The sequence below is a fragment of the Poecilia formosa genome, unplaced genomic scaffold, assembly GCF_000485575.1.
Source record: "Poecilia formosa unplaced genomic scaffold, Poecilia_formosa-5.1.2 Scaffold445, whole genome shotgun sequence".
NCBI classification, from domain to species: Eukaryota; Metazoa; Chordata; class Actinopteri; order Cyprinodontiformes; family Poeciliidae; genus Poecilia; species Poecilia formosa.
The window spans coordinates 327,620-351,862 of NW_006800384.1; the positions used below are offsets into that span (position 1 = coordinate 327,620).

Consider the following 24,243-nt stretch of genomic DNA (forward strand, 5'->3'; position numbering starts at 1 on the left):
GTTAACAAAAATGTTTTCTCAGTTTCACTTTTCGTTACTTACTTTCAGCTGGCTATAATAACTTTGGTTCCAACCTGTTCTTTCTTCTGCAGGAGAAGTTTCCCTCCATCGTGTCTCTTCCTGAAGGCTGCGGCTCAGAGGTCATGACCTTGAATCATCCTGAGCTTCCAGGGTAGAAATCCTCTCATCCTGGCAGAAAACCTCCAGAGCCAGTCCGCCTCTGAACTCGTCTCCGTTTCTGTTTGCAGCTGCTGCTTCTTCATTTACTGGTGCGTGGATGTTTCCACAGGGGGCGCTGTCACTCCCAAGATCCAGCTGCTGTCAAAGATCCCAGAGAAAGGTGAGAACCACAGGTGATAGGATGTCTACCTGAATTGCAGGTGTCGTCAGCCCTGAGTTTTGACTGCAGGCTCCTCTAGCTGCTAGCATCGTGGTTCGTTTTGTTTCTGTCCAGTTTCAACTTTAAATTAAAGGCTCAAAATAAATAATCAGAGATTAGTTCTTCTTAACGTGAAATTAATCTGTGACTTACAGATAAATTTTGTAGAAATGAGGTCAACGTCATGAATAATCTTGCTGATGAAGCCGCTTCCTACTGACATTCCTAGTTCTTGATTATATTTGCAGTCAGTGTGGGAGGAGGGAAAGTTATTTTTGCGACACCTTAGAACCATGGATCCTGTCATTGGCTTTCTTTAAAACATTATTTATTGTATTTTATGCTTTTATTGTCATTTTGTGGCACTTTGACATTATTATTATTATTTCTCTGAGGTGTGTTTTGTATTTAACGAGTAATTATTTAATGTTTAAAAAATGAACCGTAGTTTTGACAGAGGAAGTTTTAAATGCATCAAAACATTTGAACTTGTACTCTGATTTTTATTTAGCTAATAAATATCCTTTATGGACTAAAAAAATGGAAGGAGTTTTTAGTTTTATACATTCAAAGTTTCTTTTATTGGTGCGTTTCTAAAAGCAACAGGAGAGAAACAGTTTCTAGATGCTGATTGTTGTTTGTTTGTGTGCAGCTCTGCAGCTGTTCCCCAGTCAGCCAGCAGGGGGCGGCGCTGCTGGGGCTTTTCAGAGCCTGCTGAGGATTCTGGGAACTGAAGCCGCCATTGAGTCCATCATCAGAGCCGTTAGCCTCTCAGAGAGCGACGAACTCAGCAATTAGCAGCTCCAGAGGTTCTGCTGGACCTCTGCTGATCCTGAACCAGAACTTTATTCCCTATTCTGGACGAGACAAATGCACAAGAAGCAGACAAACCAGCAGAACTCTTTGGTCCAAATGTACAAAAATAAAATAAATGATTTCAATAGAAAACACCAGACAGCTGTTTGGATACTCAAAAAGTTTATTTTGCTTTGATTTCCACACCAAGGTTTTAGAAGTCTGCAGGAATCACATAGCTGATGACCTATGACCCTCAGGGTGTGGTGGGCATCATGGGAAATGGCCACGGTTGCACTTAAATTACAACTAATCCTAATTTTTAGACAAATTTAGATCCTTATTCAAAATGAGTTTAAAAAGTTCCTATATAAGGAACCAGCAGATTTAATCAAGTTATAATTTGTAGCTTGCTTCCACTCTACAAGGACATGAAATTTGCTAACTTCTTCCAAATGTTGAGAAGTGTTTGCACCAGGGTTATAATAGTTCAAGATTTTTCATTTTAGTTTCATTTTAGGTATTTTGTTGTGACTTTTTGTTTGTATATAGTTAGTTTTCATTTGTTTTCACAGTGTTTGCTAATTTCTATTAGTTATTAAATATAGCTTAGTTTTAGATTAGTATTTATTAGTTTATAGTAGTAGTTTCTTTTGGGGGGGGGGGTCATACTAAAGTCTAAGACAGACTCCCATTCTGGAATGGATTATGAGACTAACTATGGAATGGTGATGCATTCAATGCCTCCAGAAATAATAAAAAGATTAAATTTTCTTGTATGTTAAATCCTCCACTTATCTAGTTATATAACTAATAGATTTAGAAAAAGTCTCTCTTTTCATCTGAATACGAGCTCGGTACCATGTTAGCATTAGCATTGTTAGCATAACAACACTTAGTTGACTGTCACTTAGCAACAGTTGGTGAGCAGTTGAAAAAGGTAAGCTGCCTGAAACAAAACTCAGAACTCCTCAGTTAGAGTTGAATGAACAGATGAATTTATGAGAGAGAGATATGTGGAGACAGCAGAGGAGAAGCCACTGAAGCTTTGAGTCCGCAACATTTCAATTTAATAATTGTTACAAGGTAACTCGTTAGCGGTATTGCTACACAACCTTTAGAAAAAAAAAACACATAAGTTCCAAAACCGTCTCCTAGCAACGGCGGAGTGATACTGACCGCAACCGCGTCAAACTGCAACAGAACTAGTAAATAACACACACCAAAAAAAATCACACAAAACAGTATTAATTTACATCGACTGTTTCATCAAAATGGCCTGTGTGCCACATGTTTTTCTTTGCTGAGGAAAACAGGCCGGCGCTCTAACACCACCTAGTGTATATCTGTGCACATTCCTAAAATATTGAGGTGAAATATTTTCACAAATAACCAGCAAATTTTCCATCAACAAACTCTGTGACCTCCCTGCCCTGTTTTCTGTAAAATCAGAAGCACAACAGGTCACTTATGTTGGTTCTTTTTTCTTGAGTAAAAACCACCAACTTTCAACAGATGGCAGCTTCCATCCCATCTAACTGACAAAAACAGTTCTGGTTTGAAAGAATGTGGCACCAGGTTTCAGGATTAGAAACATGTATACATGAGTTTATAAACTCAGGTTTTCAAAAAAGCTTCCACTGGTTTTGAAATAAACATAATTCTAAAAGTTATTTTTTACGTTCTCAACACCTGAAAGGTGCTGAGAACCTGGAGCTCCATCTGCTGCTTTTATTCTGCATCCATCAGCTGAAATAATACTGACTCTCCATCGGCTAGTCCGAGGTAATGTACAAGTTTATCCTGATAGACTGAAACCATAAAGATTAACAAGACAAACACATAACTCATATATATTGTTCACATGTATATTTGAGTTTATTGGACTCTAAATGTCAGATATTGTGGTTTATTCTCAGACAAAACATCATGACTCAGTTTTACATCTGAAAACTCCACAGCTGTAACAGAAAATCAGCTAAAATCTCCTGGAAGGAGAACAGTCTCTTTACATGTTCATGGATCTGCAGGAGCTCTGCATGGCCCACCGCATGTTTTCATGTTCACTGAGGCTTTTATTTCCTCCACAGCATGAAAGAGATCAGAACAAACACCAGTTCATGTAGAAAACAGAGTTTAGATCAATATGAAGTTTATAAAACTGGTTCTAGTTTCTGCAGTTAAAGTTGTGGATAAAAAATGTTTAAGGTTAATGAGGAATAGGTTTGTATTTGTTGTTTCAAAATATGTTCATGAGAAAAGCAACGATTATTTAGCTTATTATGAAATGTTTAATAAAATCCAACAGTTTATAAATTAGAAAGTCCAAAACTTTGGTCCTGATTCTGATGGAAATGGAGGAAATCCTGCATTTATTTTCAGAACAGGAACAAAAACAGTTTGTTAGAAGAAGGAAAACTTTCTGACTGAATCTCTAACAATCTCATTTATTCAAAAATCATGTTTTCTTTGATTGGAACTTGATTCAGCCAACAGGAAGAGGTTTTAATTGGACTTTCAAAATAAAAGTTTTGTATTAAGATTTTTTGTTTTTAAGAAACTGTCTAGTTTTTTCCAGCATGTTTTCCACAGAAATCAGCAGCAAACAGCAGCAGTAATGGAAACAATATGTCAGGCCTGAGTGAGGAGATTTTTAGGAAAACGGAAACAAAAATCTACATTTGGTTCTAGAAAAAAACATCAGATTAGCTTCTGAGATATAAGGAAAAACCTGAAGACAAGTATGACCTGATGCATCAAATCCCTTTTTAATATCTGAAGACTGAATAATTCTGTGGAGCAGCTGACGTTGCAGTACTTCCTGTCTCCATGCAGGATCTGTTGTCCTTCAAAAGTCTGAGTCGTCTGGCGGACTAGAGAGGGACTTGAGGCGGGTTGTTCCTCCTGACCCGAGCCTTCCGGTTCTCATGTTTCAGCTTCAGACGTTTCTCCTGCTTACGTTTCTCCCGGTACCACAGTTTCTCGCAGTACTCGTCCACGCTCTGACTGCTGCTCCCCACCATCTGCAGGTTTTTGTAGCTCCTCAGAGGAGACGGCCATGAGTTCCTGTGTGGCGGCAGAGGAGCGGCCTCAGACTGACCCAGAAACCCGGCGGCTCCTCCTCCGGCCGGGCCGGTCCTCAGCAGGATCAGGAGGTCCGGTGGGTTGGGACTGAGGTTCTGCAGGTAGCGGGCCAGATGCAGGCTGCGGTTGGGGATGATGTGCACTCGGTACCGGCCCAGGACCTGGCTGTAGGAGTGGTCCTGACTGGTGCAGGTGTACAGGCCGGCGTCAGTCAGCTCCAGGCGTTGAGCCAGCAACCCTCTCTTCATGCTCAGGAAGCGGTCGTCATCACCGAGAGGGAGCTGAGAGGACCAGACCAGAGGAAGATGTCAGAGTCCAGCTCATTCCACCTTCATGGTGTTTATTACAAACTGTAGGTGAGCTGGACAGGCGTCTCTCAAAGAGGACAAAGGTGTTGAAGGACTGACTACAGGAGGCTGGCAAAACTATCTGATTCAATATGCACTGGCTTCACCCACCTGTTACCAGGAAGAGGAGTTATTTCAGGGAGGGAACCCTGATGCCATGGGGACGACATACCAAGGACTAATGGTGCGTTCACACCAAACATGTTATGTGTCCGATGCTTCAAGCTCAACATGTCTGCACTTTGAATGCAGATGCTAGACATTTTGCTCTACACCTAACGTTTTGCACATTCAAAGTCTACGTGGAGGCGCGTCGAGGGCGCGTCATATTGAGACGCCATATCGTCAGTGGCAACTTGGTCTTGTTTCACCATATTCCAAATTATTAAATTACCTGTCAGCACAGACTGATCATGAATTTATTTTGGATATTTTAAAACGGCTTTTATTGAATTTCTAAACCACTAAACTACGATCCTTCATTTTAAAGAAAGCTTTGGATCATAACGGCAACATCATTTGATGTTTGAGGAAATCATCTGCAGAAAAAGAGGCTCATCAAACCAGAGCTAATGTGTTGGAGGAGCCGTGGTGGAAGCAGGTAAACGTGTGTCAAAGGTCAGACCTGAGGTGTTGAACTACACACCTGACTGACAGCGTTCTGCTGGCTCTCTGAGCGCTGTACCGTCCAGCGGAGCTCAGCCTGCAGCGACCGAGGAACACACTCCAGGAACGTGGAGTTTCCCTCAACCCCATACACCACCTTCACCTCCACTGAGTCGGAGTCTGACAGGAAAACAGCAAATGAGATGCAGAACATGAAATGTGTTGATCTGAATTTTCCAGTTATCGGAAACCCTACAGGAGTTTTAGATGAAAAAAAAGAAGAAGATATTTTTCACTTAAATCAAATTCAGTTCAGTTTATTCCCATTGTGCCAATTCAAAATAAATGTTATCTCAAGGAAAATTACAAAAGAAATCCTTTCAAATCAATCATATACACATTTCATTTGATCCTAGTTATCAAACAGTACACTCAATTTATTATTTAAACTACGTAATTAAAAAAGTTTCTATCCAAGACGAGGTAGAAAAATTGCTTGCATCGTGTTGTTGACTTTACAGCAATGCTTCATACTGAGCATGCATGTAGCAACAGTGGAGAGGAAAACTCCCTTTTAACAGGAAAAAACCTCCAACACAATCGGGTACAAGCGACCATCTGCCAACTCCGACTGGAGGTTTGAGAAAACAGCAGAATGCACAAAAAGAAACAAAAGAACTGATTTTGATGTTCATGAAAGTAAAAATGCAATAGCAGAAGAGGGAGAATGATTAGGTAACAGCAGAATTCAGGCGTCGCCCTCAATCCGGAAGGAATCACAGCCAGACAAGACGTAATTACTACAGAGGGGAAAACACTAACAAACAGAAACAGGTGAAATAACCGGAAAAGCAGAAACAAACTGATGTATCAGAAAAAGCTGATATACTGACCCAAGTCAAGTTCTCATGATTTACCATCCTGCAACTTTTAATAGACCAGGGGAAACATCTGGGCAACCTGGCCTTCAACATCTGGAGCAACACGAAGGACATGGTGACCTACACTGCTCTGGTTCTGGACCCAAACACGGCTGGTTCAGAACTGTCTAAAGATCTGACCAGTTTGACTACTAACAGCAGCTTCCTAATAATCCAGAGAGATTTGATTACTTTTGTTCTGTCCTGAGCTTTAGGGTTTTAACTCAGGGATCCACGGCTGGGATGTTGATGTTGGAGTCAGTGACTAATGGGAAGTTGGTGTGATAGCAGAGACTGGTCCAGAGGAAGTCTGGATCGCTGGCTAAATGGTTCTGTAAGGATGAATACTCAGCTCCTCCCACAAGTAAGATCAATTTAAAATCTTACCGATGAAGATCTCAGTGATCAGACAGCAGCTCTGATGTTCTCAGCATGAAGAACAAAAAGACCAAATGAAACTTTATTGATCAGATTGAAACTCAGTCTTTTAAACAATAAACTGGAGATGATCTGATCACCTGGTTGTTTCCAGATCAGCTTCATAATCTGCCCAGATGCTACAAACTAAATGTGACATGAAGTGGATGATGTGGAGTTCAGCTCTTTACCTTCCTCAGTGACGGGACACTGACTCCAGGGGTCTCCATACTTCACATCCTGTCTGCGAGCTCGCCTGATACACAAACACAGATCATAATATGAGACGAGTTTCTAAAATTCATCATCAGTAGTGTCTGATTAAATCACTAGTGGACTTGTGGAACATTGTGGGTGAACAATTTTGGTGGTTGGTTTGTGAAGCTGGATATTTTCTATAAAAAATTTAAACAAAAGTTGAAAAGGGGAAAAAGCTTCTGGTGCAAATCCTTGTGTTGCATAAATGAGCAAAAAAAGCTTTATGCTTTCGAATAAAGTTTAGTAGAACATACTTTTTCTCTCTCTTATCATTTAAACATTGTGTGGACGCACTGGACCTGCATTAGGTTGACCTTCATTTAACAGGTTTCTTTTTTTTTTTACTTTTACTTAATATCAAAGTAGAAAATATACGATATGATACATGACGTTAATAATAGGAAAATAAAATCATGGAACAAACAAAGACAAGAAAACAGAGGGTATTTTGTTGCAAAGAAGAATGAGTATTATTAACCTGAAATGAAAATATTAGTCTCTAAACTCATTTATTGTCCTGAACAACTCTACTCAGGGCATTTTGAGTTAATATATTGTGAAAAGTGTGGTTCACGCTTTCCAATCATGGCAAACACACAGACATCAACAAAAGAAGTTGTTCTTTACTACCAAGTGTTGTGTGCATTAGTAACATTTAGACCCATTTGTACAACTAAAGAAAAGTAGACTTGATTTACTTTATACAAAAATCCTCTTCTGCACCATTAAAAATAAAAATATACGTCCATTTATTTATTTATCTATTATATTTAATTAATTTAATCACTTTTAATTACATAAAAATGAATGTTCAAAAGTCATGAACGGCATCAATTCTCTCAGCAGGTATAACTTGGCTTCCTCTGAGTTGACTTCCTGGAGTTGTTTTCTTTCCACCAGTATCTTCAGCTTTTCTTCTAAGTGACCCTGTTTTAAGCCACTTATTTATTATTATTTTTAACCAAAATCATTTGGTAAGCTTGCTGTGCCCTGGCACTTTAAGCTCAAATCAAGGCAAATTAACTGTTGTTCACATGCAGTATCTTGTAGACCACTAGGGGGCGCCTGCGGACCACCAGTTTGAAAGTTAGAAAGAATGATCTAGCTCTAGGTTAGTAAGGAGAAGACTGCCATCTAGTGTTTGTAAATAGAAATTGCAGGTTTAAAATAGGGGACAGCTGGAAACCTCAGTCCTCCCTGACTGAGTCTCTACCTCCTGCTGGTGGGGAAGTATCTGGAGCAGGTCTGCCCGTCCCAGGAGCAGTACGGGTCTCTGGCCAGGCAGCACTCGGCGCAGTCGGACCCGTAGAGCTCACACCTCTGCAGCCCCAACTGGACCAGACCGAGCTCACTGCACACGTACAGCTGCTCCTGAGAGAGGAAAGCACACGAGCACCGGTTCATTACGCTGCTGAGGGTTTAATTCTCCACATCTGTGTTCAGCTTTCTCTCACTTCATCATCCTGATTACTGACCTGAACCCCTCGCTTCCTCTTCCTCTGTTCTTCTTCCAAAATCTGGGATGTTTTGTCTTTTCTAGTTGAATTAGCTGACAACTAAATGTGCTTCTCTCACGTTAAATCGTACGTTTGATTCAAATAGAAGCATTTTCTCTGATACTAAAACCCAAATGCAAGAGGGAAAACAATTGCAACCCATTTAACTCTTCATTTTAATTGTAATATTTTTTTAGCTTCCTCCAGAAAAATAAAAACAAAATAGAACAAAAACCTTTTTCAGTCTCAGTGGTTTAAGTGATAGAACCTCAAGCTCAACTTTTTCTGACTTTCTCAGCAAGTCTCAGCTTGGTTCATTAACGTTCATTTAAAATGGTTTGCAGGTCAAAAACAATGAGAACGTGACACCTACCCGTTTCGTCGACAGCTCCATGCTCAGGATAGGAGTGGGAATCTGTGGGGTCAAAATGTAGGATCACTTATAAAAAATTAAAAATACTAACACGTTTGACTTGATAGCAATAACAACGTGATGCTGAAACACAACAGCAGTTTCAGGTTAAATCATTCCAGCTTTCCTTCAGTTTAAACTGAAACGTGAAACTACATGAAAAACTAAACTTTAATTATGTCTGGTGTCCCACAGGGATGCGAGTTGAGACCTCTTCTGTTCATTACTAACGTGATTAGTTTTGACTAAGGAATTATGACTAATTTTTATTGTTGTACTAATTACATCAAAACTATTGAAGTGTAGTAAGGACATCAATGACTCCAACAAAAAATTTACACACTAAGAAGAAAAAGTCCAATTTGAACCTAATTTGATTAATAATTCAGTATTTGGGGGACGAATTCTCTTTATTCTTGTATCGGTTGCTTTAACATCATGAATTTGAAATGAATCCTTCAAACTATGGCTGAGGACAAACCTGCAGGAATAAAGGCCGACCCGTTGGTTTGACATGGTCCCGCCTGAGTTTGTTTGAGTTTCTTTAACAGCAGTCATCTTTCAGGCGGGCGGCGGTCGAGGAATGCAACATAAAATACGACGACTGACTGCAGGGTCAAGAAAGCTACAGAGATTAGAAATCAAATGAGTCCCTTTCTTCTTCTTCAGAGGCCTAAAGTTTCCACACAGCTCCATTTTTCTGGGTCACTGACTTGTTTCAGTGTTTGACAAAAGGAGTCGGCGACCTTTGACCTCTCTGGGGCGAGTGAAGGACGCAGGGCGGGGGGTACTGGAGGTATTTTAACAGTGATCTGGCTGTTCTCTGGCTCAGCAGAAAACCAGAGATTGGTAGTAACTGGTTACATTTACTTGAGTAACATTTGGGAGAAAATCAGGATTATTTTTATTATCCTTCAGTGATTTTATTGTGAAGTATCGCTACTCTCTGTCAAGTTCTGGATTCTCTGCCCACTGTGAGTAACTTCACTGAAAGAAAAACAAATAATGTTCTAATCAAATAAATTCACTAGACATACCTGGAGTTTTTGCTTTTAGAAATTATTTTTTCTTATTTTTTAACTGTTTGAATTATTGTCATTTTGACCTTAAAATACCAAAAATATCCACATAACTTTATATTTTGGTCCATCTGATGATGTAATTTTTAACCTTTTCACCAAATACTTTTTTACTCTGAGTAATTTCTTGGCTGCTTTTTATGTTAAAGTATTGCTACTCATACTTGAGTAAAATTTGTGCCTATTTTAGCCACGTCTGCAGAAAACTGAGGAACCAGCAGCAGTTTAGACGACTGGACCAGGAAATCAGTTTGTTCCTGTTTTCATCCAAGTCCTGTTCTTTGATAATCATCTTCCTTCACCTAGGTTTGCTCCATCCTTTAAAAAATGTTTGTCTTCCCTAACTAACATTTCTCACACGGATGAGTTTGGGAAATATGTGCCCTTCCATCTGGTTTTATAAAAATGATGTTTTTCTGGACTAAAATGTCCCTTTGGGAGCCTGAAGAGGGCCTCATGTGGGAGATCACACGACGCATGGTTGGCACAGGAGCACAAGGAGAAACTGGAACAAGCTTTCAGCCCTAAAAGTCCAGTCCAGCTGCAGCGGTCTGGACTAAAAGGCTGAGCCTCTCTGTGGTTCTGAATAGTCTCACCTGGAACACGGTGAGTTCCTCCAGAATGACCTCCTCTGTCTCCCAGTTGTCTTTGATGACTGACACAGCCTTCACCACCTTCCCATCGTCTGGAAAACATCACAGCAAGAAGAACCCAGATGGTGAAACGCTCTAACTTGTTAAATAATACACACACATTGGGTCGTAGCAAACTGTCACTGCTTTGAAATTCTGCAGAGAGGCTTTGATTTTGGACAGAAGGTTTTATTTATTTTATTCCATCGCTTTAAGAAATCAAAGCCAAATCAAAGCTCAGAGGAGGAGCTGCGCCTCGAAGGCGGAGCTACGTCCACCCAGGCGTTCTGCACAGCTAAATGGTTGAAGGAATAACATTATAACATGATGTAAAGCTAAAACAGTTGCTATTATGTGATGCTGTCCCTTTAATGTTAAATGTCTCCTGTGGGTAGATGTTGGGACAGCACTGATTTCTTTATATCAAGACGATACTGACTCCATATAAAGACTTGTATTTAATAAATTTCACTTTGAGGGCTGATCAACAAAGAAACCAGGGAACAGAGTTGAAGTTGTAACTCCTGTGCAGCAAGAGCATCTATGGACAACCTCAACGATCATGAATCTGTCAGAAAACTAATAATAAAGAAAGTCATAAAACCACCTGTGTGGGGAGCTGAGAGGTCAGGTTAGCACGTCTCGTCCAGACAGGAGCTTTACTCTCCACGGGTTTCAGGATTATATCAACAAGATATTTCGTTATGAAATATTCCCCCCATCAGATTCCTGGGTTCCTCCCACAGCCCAGAGACATGCGAGGCCTAAACTGGAGTGGTAGCACTGGGGAGCCGTTGACCTCTCTGCTATCAGTCCCCCAGCTGGGACGAGCTGCTGCCTCTGACGGAGAAACCAAATCCCCTCCTGGGAGCTTCAGAACCAGATGCCTGGTGCCATCTTAAAACACCAGGCTGGATGGATAAAAACCCACACATCCATCCATTTCTGTCATCCATCCATCCGTCTGTCTGTCCATCCATCATCTGCTGCTAAATTTGGGGTCATGTCATAGGGACAGAGAGACCCAGACACCTGAGCCACCTCAACCGTCTCCCACCTGGAGGACCAAGCTTCTGCCTCTAAGGGACAACCCAGACACCCTGGAGAGGGACCTCACAGGGCGACCCTACTGACCCGTTTCATGTGACGCCACGCTCTTCAAAACTCTGCCCGCTTCACCATAACGGACATCAAAACAACCAATGCGCTACAGTAAAGCAGTAAAGCCTGTCAAAAAGCAGACACGTAGTAGCCTGATTGACTCTATTCAGTAGATTTCTCTTTAAAAACGGTCAGTGTGCTGCGCGGTCGGCTGCTGAAACAGCCGAGGATGCAAACCAAACTTCTCCTTTCATTGTGTAATGAGGAAAGACACGGCAGCGATGGATAAGCATCATAATGACTGGCAGCTCTCGGATTAACCGCAGATTAGCAGCAAACTCTTTTAACAAGGTAAGAAGATTAACGATCAAATACTTTATAATTAGTATAATTAGAAAGATATGAAATATAGCATTATGGGGAAGGTACATGTCCAACCATTACCACTGTCTCCATGTCCAAATGATAGACCGATCAAAGCTCTGGGAGATGTTCAGCACTTTAAACTGAACCAGAACCCCCTCCCCGACCTGTTGCTGTTTGAGTCCAACACATTAGTCACCATCAGAGCTCCAGAAGAAGATCTCTAGCAAATCCATGAGACATGAACACAAGTGCAGGACATTTTTCTGGTTCTGCTGTGAACCAGAGGGCAGGTTTTATTCAGGCTGTTAATGTGCAGTTCATGGGGTGGGGTGAAAGGTCAAGGAGAGGAATCCACTTAGGGGAGATATATGGAGCAGCTCTGCACCCTCTCCCCTTCGGCCTGCCACCAGCCACTAAATGACCTCTCATTCATCACAGAACCAGAACCGTTTTATCTGACAGCAGGTTTCTGCAGCTGGAGCAGCAAAGACTACAGATGTTCAAAACGGACCTGGTGAACCTTCACTGACAACAAGCAGAACCTCAACGTGATGCACTGAGTTTCATCCTTATAAAGAGTCTAAGATCCCTCCTCACCTGTCCCCAGGTGTAAGACGTCATACGGTCCGTCCTGAGCCTCCACTCTGTCCACAACGACCCTCTTCAGCAGGTTTGGTGAGTTGACCCGGGTCAGGATGGGTCGGCCGCCCAGAGGCAGGACGGGGTCCCACATCAGCTGGTGCTGCCGCATGAAGCTCACCACCTCATCTGGGAAGTCCTTGGTGGACTTGTGCAGCGCGTCGTACGTCTCACTGGGACACTGAGAGGACAGGCGACAACGTCAGGAAAACGGCAGGACGGGTCCACTTCCAGGAGCGAACAGGTCCGACCAAAACGATCTGGGATGTCAGACTTTAAAGGGGCAGCATTATCTGTTTTGTAGCACATCAAATAACTATGTTACCTTCAGTTGTTCTTGTAAGTCAAATATGACTTAAAATAAATTTGACTTCCTGTCGCTTTCAGCATGGGAACTACTGCCCAGAGGAGGAGCTGGGTCTTGAAGGCGGGGCTAGGTCCAACCAGGTGTTTGGCACAGTTGAATGGTTGCCATGGAGATTAAAGGATTTCTCAAACATGCATGAAAGAATCAAAGCAACATTTCCGGTATGTTACATTGTAGCATCATGTAAATCTTAAAGAAGTTAATTTTCATTGATACTGCCCCGTTAAGTTGTTTTTGCATAAAAAATCCGCTAAATAAAATAAAATAAAATAAGTTTTACTGATGTGTCTGTAAAAATTAAATTCAAAGAACGTTCTCAAACTTTTTCTTTGTTTCTTTTTTTAAGAAAATCTAATCATTACACATAAAACCAAAGCAGTGACCAGATGTTAGTTAAATAAAACATGCTTCACTTTGCTGTGATTCATGTTTCCTTCCTCCTTCGTCGAAATGGAAATTAGCAAACTCATTTCAATTAATCATGTAATTAATTGATGTATTACTTATTACCACAGGCCTACCAATAAAGTACGGTTTGTGTTTAAGCTGTGAACTTATTATCTAATCTTTGAATTTACCCAAATCATTAAACAATACTATAGAAATAAGCAGTGAGGGTCAATTCATCTGGTCTCAACCTGCTGATTTGTGCATAAATCAGATTTCCTCTCAGTGAGGAAACATGAAGAGGATGGAGAGATGAGAAACTAAGAGAAGGAGAGATGAATTTGTTGAAGGTGTAAAGCAGGTTAGAGCTAACGAGGGAAGACGAGCCCCCAGCAGAGAAGTGAGAAATGTGGAAGCCATTATTGTCTCTGCGGTGAGTCTCAGCTTCATTCTGCCTGATTCGCTGCTCTCATCGCCGACACGCCTCGCCTCTGCTGCACTCAACCGCGTGATTAAACACCGCGCAGAGCGGCCATGACACCCGGCGCGCACACAGCCACCTCTGACCTCACGGCGGCTGAAATGTCCCAGAGGAGCCGGTGTTGGACCAGCAGAGCTTTCTGAGGTTGGACTCTGATCCCACAGGAAATTCCTAATTTTTCACAAAAACACAAATGCCATCCAGCTTCCAATATATGTGGGATAAGTGATGGAGTGTGAGGCTGAATGTGGCAGCTTAACTCAGAAAAAGGAAAATATGCTGGCGGTTACATGCTGACCCTCGCCGGGGCAGTTCTACCACAACCACAGATATTTACATTAAAATATATACACGGCAAAAAAATCCCATTTCAAAAACAGGGGAAAAGTACAAAAACAGGGTTTATATTATAATATAAACTCATAAGTATGTTTATGAGTTTATATTCTTCTTTTATGAATGTTCATGCATCACTTCAGAGACTTCATACATCAGAATAATTTTTTTTTCATATTTGGTTGATCAGAAAACTGTCAGGTTTCCATGTACTTGCTGTACTTGGTGCTAAATGTGCAAATGGTGGAGAAACAACTTACCGGTACAGGAAAACCGTTTGTTCACCCTCATTGGTAGCTAATTATACTGAGCACAAGTTAACATTTGCTAACTCTCTGCTGCACTGCAGCACTAAGACCCGCCTCCTGGCTCTGATTGGTTGGTTCTAGACGTAGGAGCTAGATTTTGTTCACAGATTATCTGTCTCCTATGATATAGTGATAGTTCAAAGTTACATCCTGCAGCTTTAAAAGTGCTTATAAATGAAGTTGGCTTCGGTTTTTATTTTTTTGCAGCTTCAGTCTTTTCATGTAATCCCACAGTATCTCTTCTGTTGTTGAGATTGGATCGCGGCGCTGCAGGACACCCTGGGGCGGTTACCTTCCTGAGAACGGGAGTATCTACAGAGAGATGTGTTTTCCCATCTTCCTGTTGGGCCTGTGAAGTGACCTTCACCGCCCTGCAGGGTCACCAGCTCCTGCCTGATGGCGGCTGGGAAAAGCAGCAGTTATCTTCCAGCTGTTGGTGTGTTGAACTCACCGTTCCGGGTCTGGGGTACGGGATGCGGCCCTTGTACTCAACCCAGCGGTAGTCGGGTCCTTCTCTGTGGGCAAATGGTCCGTTGAAGGCGGCGCGGATGGACGCCATGGAGTAAACGCACACAGCCGATCCCTGGAAGATGGAGCTGTGGAGAGAGAGGACCGACCGGTTGATCAGCGGGCGATCGACCGTCAAACCGGGGAGAAACAAAACAGCAAGAAAAACTAAAATTAAATTGTGTTATTTACAAAATGACGATAAAAGGAGCAACAGAAGAAGAATAAAACTAAAAGAAGAAATTATTAAAGTTTAAGTCTGTAACTTTTTAAAAACACATATTTTTTACATATTTATTAAATCTATCACCATGTGGTGACAGTTTGTTATGAGAGAGATAATATGTGCAAAAAAACTGCTTTAGAAACAACCAATCAGAGTCAGGAGGCGGGTCTTAGTGCTGTCAATTACTATCAATGTGGCAATGCAGCTAGCATAGCCTGTCATAAATGCTAATGCTAGTTAGCATGGCCACTGATGGTGGCAGATAAACACAGATGACGGCGTTTATCCGCCATCATCTGTTTCTCTGTCATTAGCTCTTATAGCAGCGAGTACATAAGGATTATTGGCAGCGCTAAGACCCACCTCCTGGCTGAGATTGGTGGTTTTTGTTTGGGAGCATTGCATTTCTTCAGACCACAGTAGTAGCTCAGGGAGGCGATCAATTTTTCAAAGATTATCTGTCTCATAACAAACATGGTGACAGTTTTGACAAATACGTAAAAAACAATTTGTGTTAAAGTTACAAACTGCAGCTTTAAAGACAAAAAGGAGGAGGGAGTGGAAAGAGAGGTTATGCTTTTCTACATCAGGGTTAGAAAAACTCAACCTGCTGGGCCCCTACACCTTTGACCCCAGGCACCCACCCAGACCTGACCTCTGACCCTGAACTGGGAGGGTGTGCACGTGCCAGCCAGGCGGCGGGAGGTCAGATAATCTGCAGAAGTTTTTTTAGCATGTGAAGCTCACAGACTCCAGCTGGATTAGACGATTTTATAACTAGATTAATCAAAACACAAATGGGACGAAAACTGACAATTTCACTAAGTACGACTAAAAACAGCTGATCACTTCTGATAAAAACACTGTAGGAAATTTGATGTAATTGTTAAAGAACCATTTCATTTCTATTTTCAAGTTTAAAAATGAAGAATATTTATTTATTAATTTTTTGCAAAAATGTAATGGGTCGTTGTTTTCTATCTTTGTGGAAAAAGATATGCAGGCTAAATCCTGCATTTGTTATTGTATCTATATTTTAAAAAGTTATGAGACATTGGGGAAATGAGTCGTCCTCCTATTTCTTATTTTTGCTGTTTTATTCTGTGTTTTTCTTTCGTTTATTTTTTTTATTATTCTTTTTTGTTTATTATAGGGCTTGACTTGATTTAGACTCAAACAGTTTTCAGACGATAACTCCATCTCTCCGTTTCAGCTCGATGCACCTGCTTTCATTTTGTTTTAGAAACTCTCCAGTTTTTATGTCTTTGACCTGATTGCAGCAGTTTCTCACCTGGAGGTGGTGAAGACGCCGTAGATGGTCGGGTTCTGAGGATCCTTGGTTTCCAGAACAAAGATGTCCTCTAAAACAAAACGTACAAATCGAGACGCAATGTTTTATCACTTTACGTTCTCCATAAATTAGTCAGTTGAACTCAGTTTATTAAATGTTCATTTTTAAAGACAAGCTCAAAAAAATATTCAACACAAAATATCAAAGAAAACAAACTTCAAGAAAAGTGAGAATCCTGAGTTTTCTTTTAGCGTTCTGAAAGGTAACGTTAAATATTTTGTTAAAAATATTTTTTTAGGTATTTCTTTTAAACTGTCACTATGTTGTGGCAGTTTGGTCACAACATAACCTGTGAAAATAATCAAGCTCCTCTGCCTTCTAGAAACAACCAATTAGAGCCAAGAGGCGGGTCTTAACGCTGTCAATCACCATGTTGCGTGGCGCTGCTCATCCTGCTCCTCCTCCCACCTTGCTCTTTGCTACTGCAGCTAGTACAGCCTGTTGTGAATGCTCAAGCTAGTTAGCATGACTGCCTACGACGATGGATAAACGTTTTTTCTGTATTTCCACCACTACACAATTAGCAGCCAGTACATGAGGTTCATTGACAGCACTAAGACCCTCCTTCTGACTCTGATTGGTTGTTTTTGTTCGGGAGCGATTAATTTCTTTAGACAACAATAGTCGCTCAGGGTGGAGCTTTAGTACATCCATTTTTTTCTCAGATTATCTGTCTCATAGTAAACTGTTACAATATGGTGACAGTTTTAACAAATATGTAAAAAAAAACATATTCTTTATAAAAGTTACAAACTGCAGCTTTAGTGGAGTAAGAAGAGTAAGGAATGGGTCGGCATTACCGAGCTCATCGAAGTGAGTATCAACTCCCGACGGGCCGGGAACAGAGCAGACTAATCGGGCTTTCAGGAAGGTGGTCCAGCGGTTGATCAGACTCCTCTTCCCACCAACGTCATTCTGCAGGAAGGAGAAACAAATATGCACTGAAGGATTGATTATAAAACTGAAACAGGAAGTTGTTTAAGGCCTAAGCAACGAGGAGTTTTAATGTCTGAATGATTCCAGGTCAGAGCTGCATGAAAAACCTCCTAATGGACTGAAAAGGAACGAAAAAGCAGGAAAAATCAGAGCAACTGTTGAAGAGAAAGTATGGCTGTCTTATTTAATTAAAGAAAAACTGCATCGGGGTTTTACTGAAAACATTTATGATCCTTCTAATACGGCTGCTGACTGAAGCGTTGTTTACCTTGCAGACCCGAGCCACCCGGCTGTAGACCCTCTGGTCCCACTGGCCGGCCTCCACCGCCTTCTCCTTGAAGAAGAAGTAAACTTTATCGTCGTCTGGACTGTGAGTGTCAGGGATGGAGAAGGAGCCCACAAAGTCCGGCTCTGTGGGGGACAGGAGGCCTTCATGTTGGAAAACCGATGCATCCAGAGCTAGAATGAAGAAATGCATGATGGGAAGAGGCAGCTGCTCACCGTTGAGCCAGTTGTGGTCGCAGGCCTCGGTGCGGATGTAATGCTGACTGCTGCCCTGAACCGAGGTGCGGAAGATCGCCGCGTTGGCCCCCATGAAGTCGACCGAGGTTCCTGCGTAAAGTTCACCATCTGAGGGGAGAAACGACAAGGTCACTGCAGGGTGAAGGTCACTGCAGGATGAAGGTCACCGCAGGGTAAAGGTCACTGCAGGGACAAGGTCACTGCAGGGTAAAGGTCACTGCAGGGTGAAAGTCACCGCAGGGTGAAGGTCACCGCAGGGTGAAGGTCACCGCAGGGTAAAGGTCACCGCAGGGTAAAGGTCACTGCAGGGTGAAGGTCACCGCAGGGTGAAGGTCACTGCAGGGTGAGGGTCACTGCAGGGTGAAGGTCACCGCAGGGTAAAGGTCACCGCAGGGTGAAGGTCACCGCAGGGTGAAGGTCACCGCAGGGTGAAGGTCACCGCAGGGTAAAGGTCACTGCAGGGTAAAGGTCACCGCAGGGTGAAGGTCACCGCAGGGTGAAGGTCACCGCAGGGTAAAGGTCACCGCAGGGTAAAGGTCACTGAAGGGTGAAGGTCACTGCAGGGTAAAGGTCACCGCAGGGTGAGGGTCACCGCAGGGTAAAGGTCACTGCAGGGTGATGGTCACTGCAGGGTGAAGGTCACTGCAGGGTAAAGGTCACTGCAGGGTGAAGGTCACTGCAGGGTGAAGGTCACTGCAGGGTAAAGGTCACTGCAACCAGGGTTCTAATAGTTTGGGTTTTTCTTTATTGTTCAGTTTCATTTCCCTGTTTGTATAACTCAGTTAGTTTTAGAGTGTTTGCTAGTCGCAGTCATTAATATTAGTTAAACATTTCTTAGTTTGGATTTTTTTTTTATTAGTTGTAACAGTAGTTTTAGTTTTTCCAGACTTGTGTTAGTTTCCAGGTGCAGAATTCATAAAGACCAAAGTATTGTGAATATGTTTACATCAAATTGATTAATACTCAACAAAAGACTCCAGTTTTCTGTGCATCAGAAGAAAAGCAACAAGCAGTTTGTTGTTTCAGTAAAGGAGTGAGTTGCAGAAGGACATCCAGATGAGGACAGATGCTTCGTCCAGCTGTGAAATCTCCATGAGACAACACGAAGCTCCAGCTGACCCCCGGGGTCTCGGTCAGGAGGATCCTGTGTTTAGTGAGTTTAGTGAAATAACTCCAAGGACCACACACACCTCCGCTCAGCACTCAGCCGGCGGGCGATGGGCTGCCTAATGTCAGCAGAATATGGAGAGAGTGACATTGTGTGGTTGTGAGGACCAACGCTGTTATAGTTAACTAAAACAAAAAAACATTCTCCTAATCTTTTCTGGAGACAAAAATGCAGAAAGGCTCCTGACTGCGGTGCATCAGATCATTGATCATTGATCACTGATCATCATCAGATCATTGAGTCCCAACCAGCGTTAACAAACAACAAAACCTGAAATTAGGAAAATATTTTTGTTAACTGAATAAATAAAAACGGTAATTAATGGGGGAAAGGACTATAACTAAGTGGAACTACATCATGTTAATAATACAAACTAAAACATACTGAAATTATAGGTATTATATCGCTTGTTTTCATGTTTCTGAATCTATTTATCAACCTTTTGAACTGATGTGAAGTTACAACACAAGCAGTTTACGTCAGCTATAGCACTCCATACTCCTGGCGGCGCAAAGCGGCGACAGCAACAGTTGGGAGAAAACGCCAGAGTCAGTTTGTTGTTCAGCAATAAATAATTAAAGGTTTTGAAAATGGTGTCTTCTGTCGAGTATTCATAGCCCGATCAATGTAGACATAATCACAATCCTTCGGCCCTTTGAATTCTGCACCTAATAAAGAAAAAACAAAAACTAAACATTTAACTAATAAAAACTAATAAACCCACTCTAAAGTTAATTATTACAAATTGAATGAAATTAAAAATCACAACGAAATAAAACTAAGCTATAGTGAAAAACCCAGAGGACAGGTGCGTGGTACCGGTCAGCCTGGCGGTGAACGGCTCTCTGGGACTGAAAGGACATTTTCCGCGTCCCGACTCGACGGCGTGGGACAACCTGAACCACGGCTCCTGCAGGACGGACACAGAACAACGGCGCACAAAGATGAGCTCTGGCTCCATTTGTTTCACATCAGAGAAAAACAAAGACAATGAAAGTTTACAGAAAATAAAAAGGAATTTCGTGTTTCTTTGCCAGCGATTTAAAATATATATATTCTGCGGGTTTTCTTTTGTATTTCCTGTTTGTTGCTTTGTGAGAGTTTCCACATTCTTTGCGTTTTTATTGAATTTTCTTTCTGATCCCATTTAAGTTGCATTGTTATTTTGTTAAATCTGCTCTTGTTTCTGTAACTGTTAATTACTTTGTTTGCTATTTCATACTCTATATATTTGTTTGTAAAATTTCATTTTGCAAACACAATACTGTAAAAGTAAACAGAAAAAGTAAAAGTAAACAGAAAAAGTATTATATATTTTTCTTGATTGTAATATGAAGAATTAGTTCTGTACTATTTGAAGAATCTATATTTCCAACTGTTTGGAAGCATTTTAAAAAAATTACATTTAATTTACTGCTGTTTATTGACACTAACTGCAACAAAAAGGACTCAGCGTTATATAATTTTACAATTTATAATTTTTTCAGTTTCCTTCATAATTTTTCAGAAGCTCTTTAAAATTGACTCCTTCCTCAAATGAGCTAACCATATCTCTGAGAACATAGCAGACGTTCAGTTAATCAATATGTAGTTTAAAGGTAAATAAATGTGAATAATCCAGTGATTGGTACCTCGGGGTTCTGGCCGAGCTGCAGGTAAGAACACTGCGGATGGAAGGCGCCGGTGCCGCAGACGTAAACATGAGTCTTATTGAAAGGCTGCAGCACACGGACAAAGTTGGCACAATCTCTCTGGAACACAAACAATACGAACATCCAGAATGTGTTTAACAGAAGTAGAAAAAATGACTTACAGCAGATTTCAGATTCCTACATCCTACAAATAAGATCAGTGTATGAGGTGAGAAATAAACAAACATTTTTATAATAATTTTTACCTCCAGGCTTTTGCCTGCCAGCCTGCAGTGCTCCACATGTTCTCGAGCTGCAGGCCAGTGGATCTGATGGGGAAATAAAGAAAATATCCAAATAATAAACTTCAATATGAAACAAATAAGGAATCAACCACTAATGGAAATAACTGCTAATTTGAAAGCCTGAAATCTTATGACCAAATTTAAAGAGAAAGATAATTAGTAGAGGTTACCAATTGTAAATACTGATAATCTCCTGAAGATCTGCTGCTTAGTTGGAGGTCAGGAAATTAGGAAAACAGAGAAAAAGCAGAGATCAACTGCCAATGTAAATAATTATAATGAACTTCAAATCAAATGTAACTAAATAATTTTGGAATGTTATAATGAAGCATCTGTTATGTGTTTTCTAAATACTACTTGTTCAGCTGTTGCATTAAGATACTGAATTGTTTATAGGATTCTGTTACTGATTAACATCACAGATTAACAGCAAATGCTAATATTGCTCATTATAGCTGCAAATGAAGGGATTAATTTAGTTTAACATATAAAACATGGTTAGAAAGTAACTGTTAGTTATTCGTTCCTTCAGTATTATCTTCTAATCTCATCTGTTTACAGTTTGTGAAAGAAGAGGGAAAACTTGATGCTAATGCTACATGCTAACAATTACCCTAAAAACAGAAAATAAAAACAGAATTGTTCATACACTATCTTAACTGTAATCATCCCTAAAATATTTTTATTATATCGTTTCTGATAAAGTTAGGTTTCACTCAGAAGAAATCAAAACAAATCCGGACCTGACTGCTAATGCTAACTAATTACATATTGATAACCTGTAATTAGTTGATATTAACCTGTAATTAGTTGATATTAAGCAACTGTTATTGTCGCCTACTATTTACTCATCACCATAGTTTCTCTTTGTCAAGTCTTTAGATAATATTCATCATTTTTAACATTTTAAAGAGCCACAACCAAGAAATCTCTTTAATCCTGTTGGAGGCAACAGGAAAACGATGAATAATGAACCAGCAGTCCAGAGTTTTTTCACTGATAAGAATTTAAGTGGAGCTTTGCTGCATCCAAAAGAAATAATAATGAACTCCAAGCAGCTCTGATGGTTTAACGCCCAAATAGGCGTCCATCAAGAAGGCTTGAACCTCACCTTGTGGACGGGCTGGTCCAGGTTGTCGGGGTTCAGCAGGTAAATGTGGTCCTTCCCTCCAACCAGCAGCCATCCTCGGTCCTCGTCCAGCAGCAGGACCTGGTAGCCTCCGCCAACGCCGGCGCCCCAGTAGACCGCCGAGCCGTTCCTCACGTCTGGAAGAGTCAGGAACATTCAGGGGTTTATTCACCGTGACATTCTTCACACATTCAGCCCTAAAACGGCAGGATAGAAAGGAGACAGTAGACGGTAGATAGTCGCTGGGTTTCCACAGGATGCTGAGTCTCTTGGGCCTCAGATCTTAGTTTAAACTGGGACAACTGAAGCGTTTTGGGTCAAAGCTAAAGATGTTATTAAGCACCATATCAATCAGAGGAAAGAAGGCGGAGTTCAGAGACTCAGTAACATGGGCCTTCACTGTGCTTTCCTTTCCTTGCCATGCTCTATAACCTCCAGGTCATGTTTTGTAAAATCAACTTTTTTGAGCTTTTCATCATGTTATAATGTGAGTCCCTCATCAAAAACAAACATGGAGTGTTGCCTTGATTCTTTCATGCATGTTTGAGAAATCCTCTAATCTCTATGGCAACCATTCAGCAAAACACCTGGGTGGATCTAGCCCCGCCTTAGAGGTGCAGCTCCTCCTCAGAGCTGCAGTTTCCAAGTTTCTGCCTCACATAGCATTCCTCCCCATCTCTGCTCCTTCAAACTAGCCAGAAGCAATTAGCAAACACCTGGTGGAACTGCTGAGCTCAATATACAAAGTACTTCTCAGTGCAACGCTGGTAAAAATGTTGTTTAAAGAGACAGAAGCCCAACTCAAATGTGTTAAATTAGAAAGTGAAATTTCTTTTAAGTCATATTTGACATATGTTATTTTTAGAACAGATGAAGGTTAAAAAGTGCTATAAACATATAATACTGCCCCTTTAAAATCAACTCCACAGGCGGCTGAAGCTGTCTTTTCTCACTCCGCCTCTGTGTTTTGGCCTCATTCTTCACAAATTAATTCCTCATACTGATCATCAGACGTATCTGAGTTTACCTCAGACCCAAGCCAGTCGGTCTAATTCATTTTTCCACATAGCTGCAGCTTGAACCTGGCGGCTCCTATATTAATAAATCAACAGTAATGTAACCCAGCACTGCAGGTCAGGAGAAAACCACAGCACAGAGTTTTAGTAACTCTGTGCTGTGGTTGAATGCCTCATAACTAAAGTCAACATTCACGCTGCACATACACACCGATTGACCCCCGGTCCCCCTGGGGAGGCGGCGTTAAAGCAGGCAGAAAACAACCTGGAGAAGCAGAGCAAATTAACCCTGAAGCTCCAGCTTTATGATCTGTCGGCTCAGGCCTCCCGGAGCCGGAGGACCAACCGCTGCAGCGCCGCTGCCAACCCGACGACAATCCAAGCAGAAACAGCAGAGCTCAGGAATCAAAACCGTTTCGTAGCAGGAGGCGTCGGCAGCCATCAGGCTCCCAATTATTTTTACATTTCATTCATTGGAAGTGAAGCTTTTCTGGCCGACTGCAGGTTCCTCACAGCTGAGGCCAATTTATCGCTGTAACTTCATCCCTCAGCTATTTGATTAATTTATTCTCATGTAATGAGTAAAACTCTGGAGCCAAACTTTAAAAATGTGGATAGAAAACTGCTTTAGATCTGGGGAATTTTTATAGAAAAGCAGCAGCTGGAACCTTTCTATACGTGTGTTTCTGGTACGCCCATAAATCTGACGCACAAGCGACATCAGCTAACAGCAGCGATGGCGGAAGAAGCCATCGCTGCTGAAGTCAAAGCAATACAGTCAATACAGTCAAAGCAATACAATACAATACAATACAATACAAGTATTGTATTGTTTATCATTTATTGTAATACATTACTTACAATAATTTTGATTTAAAATTCAAATTAATTAATTGTTTAAAATCCCCCAAAACTGTCTGTAATGTCAGGATTGTTATCTTTCTCCACTGTTTGTTTAATAAAAGCATCAAGAAATATTAATAAATTTTAAAATATGATTAACTATAGTTACTTTCTGTGATACAAATCAAACTTCTTTATG

The 24,243-nt window shown here is 41.2% G+C and overlaps 2 protein-coding genes across 3 annotated transcripts in view; one reads left to right on the forward strand and one right to left on the reverse strand.

Annotated features, from left to right (window-relative positions):
• The window catches only part of cenpp (centromere protein P), a 98,695-nt gene extending 97,356 nt beyond the window's left edge, over nt 1-1,339 (forward strand). For both annotated transcript variants that reach the window (XM_007577549.2, XM_016663788.1), the window contains exons 7-9: nt 93-172; nt 249-340; nt 1,032-1,339. In XM_007577549.2, coding sequence (XP_007577611.1) covers nt 93-172; nt 249-340; nt 1,032-1,177 — 318 coding nt within the window. In that variant the 3' untranslated portion in view covers nt 1,178-1,339. The remainder of the gene's footprint in view (nt 1-92; nt 173-248; nt 341-1,031) is intronic.
• Nucleotides 1,340-3,028: 1,689 nt separating this feature from the next.
• LOC103155738 (semaphorin-3D) overlaps nt 3,029-24,243 on the reverse strand; it is a 42,614-nt gene continuing 21,399 nt past the window's right edge. Inside the window, exons 3-18 of the mRNA XM_007577541.2 lie at nt 22,168-22,322; nt 21,018-21,080; nt 20,752-20,871; nt 19,940-20,030; nt 17,932-18,060; nt 17,699-17,841; nt 17,295-17,409; nt 16,435-16,504; nt 14,862-15,006; nt 12,490-12,712; nt 10,390-10,478; nt 8,676-8,717; nt 8,020-8,177; nt 6,740-6,804; nt 5,252-5,391; nt 3,029-4,539 (exon numbers count right to left, since the gene is read on the reverse strand). Of these exons, the coding sequence (XP_007577603.1) occupies nt 4,048-4,539; nt 5,252-5,391; nt 6,740-6,804; nt 8,020-8,177; nt 8,676-8,717; nt 10,390-10,478; nt 12,490-12,712; nt 14,862-15,006; nt 16,435-16,504; nt 17,295-17,409; nt 17,699-17,841; nt 17,932-18,060; nt 19,940-20,030; nt 20,752-20,871; nt 21,018-21,080; nt 22,168-22,322 (2,240 nt within the window). The 3' untranslated portion in view covers nt 3,029-4,047. The remainder of the gene's footprint in view (nt 4,540-5,251; nt 5,392-6,739; nt 6,805-8,019; nt 8,178-8,675; nt 8,718-10,389; nt 10,479-12,489; nt 12,713-14,861; nt 15,007-16,434; nt 16,505-17,294; nt 17,410-17,698; nt 17,842-17,931; nt 18,061-19,939; nt 20,031-20,751; nt 20,872-21,017; nt 21,081-22,167; nt 22,323-24,243) is intronic.